The sequence below is a fragment of the Onychostruthus taczanowskii genome, unplaced genomic scaffold, assembly GCF_017590055.1.
Source record: "Onychostruthus taczanowskii isolate IOZ18803 unplaced genomic scaffold, ASM1759005v1 scaffold393, whole genome shotgun sequence".
NCBI lineage: Eukaryota > Metazoa > Chordata > Aves > Passeriformes > Passeridae > Onychostruthus > Onychostruthus taczanowskii.
Window position 1 is genome coordinate 14,044 of NW_024501382.1, and position 2,552 is coordinate 16,595.

At 57.1% G+C, this 2,552-nt stretch overlaps 1 protein-coding gene across 1 annotated transcript in view; it reads right to left on the bottom strand.

Moving 5' to 3' along the window:
- The window catches only part of STIP1 (stress induced phosphoprotein 1), a gene marked incomplete at its 5' end in the record, with an annotated part of 10,207 nt that overhangs the window by 7,249 nt on the left and 406 nt on the right, over positions 1 to 2,552 (bottom strand). The window contains 2 exons of the mRNA XM_041412455.1: positions 9 to 172; positions 824 to 965. Coding sequence (XP_041268389.1) covers positions 9 to 172; positions 824 to 965 — 306 coding nt within the window. The remainder of the gene's footprint in view (positions 1 to 8; positions 173 to 823; positions 966 to 2,552) is intronic.

Sequence of the window (2,552 nt, forward strand, 5' to 3'; positions counted from 1 at the left end):
CCCTCCCCAGCCCCCCTCCCCCTCACTGACGCCCCGAGCTGCCCGGGGTCGCTGCGCAGGGTCTCCAGCAGCCGCCGGTACTCGGGGTCCCCCAGCAGCCCCCGCGTCCGGGGGTCGGCCTCGAGCCGCGCCAGGAGGTCGGGGGCGCTGAAGGGGTTCAGCAGCTTCCGCTCTGCAACGGGGTCACACGGGGGGGGCAGGCACCCCAAAAATCCTCTCAGGGGTTTGCAAATCCTGCTCTGAACACCCCGAACCCGCCCTTCTGCACCTGCCCGGGACCCTTGAACTCTCTGGGCCACCCAAAACCTTTCAGGACCACCCAAAATCTTCCAGGGACACCCAAAACTTCTCCAGGCCACCCAAAACCGCCCCGGGACCCTGGAACTCTCCTCAAAACCTCTCCAGGACCACCCAAAATCTTGCAGGGGACACCCAAAACCTTTCAGGACCACCCAAAATCTTTCAGAAACACCCAGAAGTACTCCAGGCCACCCAAAACTTCTCCAGAGACACCCAAAACCTTCCAGGGCAACCAAAACATCTCCTGGCCACTCAAAACCTTTCAGGGCGACCCAAAATCTTTCAGGGCCATCCAAAACCTCTCCAGGAACACCCGAAACTTCTCCAGGCCACTCAAAACATTTCAAGGCCACCCAAAACCTCTCAGGGCCACCCCAAAGCCACTGCAGGGACACCAAAAATCTTTCAGGGCCACCCAAATCCTTTCAGGGACACCCAAAATCTTTCAGGGCCACCCAAAACCTCTCAGGGCCACCCCAAAGCCACCGCAGGGAGCTCCCCCCAGCCCCCCAGAGCCCCCTACCCGCCAGCCTGGCCTCCACCCCGCGCAGGCCCTGCAGGAGCTGCTCGTTGCCCGGCTCCCGAGCCAGCCCCTCCTCGTAGGTGGCCTTGGCCTCCTCCAGGCGCTGCAGGAACTCCAGAGCCGCCGCCTTCCGCGAATACCCCTGGGGACACGGCGGGGACAGCAGGTCACAGCCCTGAGCCGCCTCCGTGGGGCCGGGACCCCCACCCTGAGCCCCTCCCCACCACAGGCAGACCCCCTGCCCCGACCTTCCATGGGATCTCCCATGGGCAGAGCCCTGAGACCCCCCAGTCCTGCCCCTCTATGGGATCCCCCAACACCCTGAGACCCCCCAGTCCTGTCCCTACATGGGATCCCCCAACACCCTGAGACCCCCCAGTCCTGTCCCTACATGGGATCCCCCAACACCCTGAGACCCCCCAGTCCTGCCCCTCCATGGGATCCCCCATGGTCAGACCCCCTGAGACACCCCAGTCCTGCCCCTCCATGGGATCCCCCAGACCCCCTGAGCTGCTCCAGGACCCTTCCCACCCCAGCACAACCTCCCTGGCCCAGCTCAGCACCGGGGCAATCCCACCTTGTGTCCCCTCCCAAAGCCCCAAATTCAGGCAGCTTCTCCCACCTCTGCTCTCTGCAGGCAGGCAAAGCCCTTTCCCACAGACATGGCTCTGCACTACTTTTGATATTTAAATTGAGCCTTAATCAAAGCTGGATCCGCATGGGTTTAGAGGCACTACATAATTAATATATTCATATCTGAAATGTAATTACTGCTGTTGCATCATATATTTAAAGCCAACAGCTGGCTATTTCAGGTGAGGGAGACACTTTCATTGGGATGAAACAATCCTGCAAGCAACAGTGCAGGGTTTTTTTGGCTCACGACCACTCCTGAGGAGGCAAACTCACCAGGAACACCCAGAGCTTGGGACACATCCCCTGGCTGAGCTCCCTGAGCCTTGCTGAGATCCTGAAGGATTCCCCAGGATATTCCTGTTGGATTTCCTATCACAGCAGTCAGAGCCCTCTCTAAAGCAGGTTTAATTTCTGTTTCTGGGGTGTGGGGTTATAAAATGTCCCTTAACCCACTGGGTGCACACAGGAACTGAATTTCTGCACATTTATTGGATTTTCTCACTCAAGGCACTCAGCTGAGTTTGAATTGTGTGTTTTCATCAGCCAGAAGTAATCACAATCAACATTTTAATTAAGATAAAGAGAATGGACAGAATTTTAGGACTTGTTAACCACAAACAAAGAGATGAAAGGAAATTTCACTGTTTATAATTCTTTGTATTACAATCAGTGTAAACTACAAAAGAAACACATTAAACACTACTGTTTAATAAAAAAACCTTTAGCTCTGAAGCCATACCCTCAGCCTGAAGAAATTACAAACCTGTTCCTTCAAAGGGATCCCCCAGACCCCCTGAGACCCCCCAGTCCTGTTCCCTCTATGACCCCCTAGAAACTGTACAGACCCCCCAAAATCAGCCCCCTGCCCTGTCCCCTAAATGACCCCATAGGGGCTGCACAGACGCCCAGATCAGCCCCCCACCCCATCCCCTGAACGACCCCAGGGGAGCTGTACAGACCCCCAAGACCACCCCCCATGACCCAACAAGTGCTGCTCCCCCAAGGTCAGCCCCCCATAACCCAATGGGGGCTGTACCCCCCAGACCATCTCCCCACCCTATCCCCTCCACATGCCCCTCACACGGCCCAGATC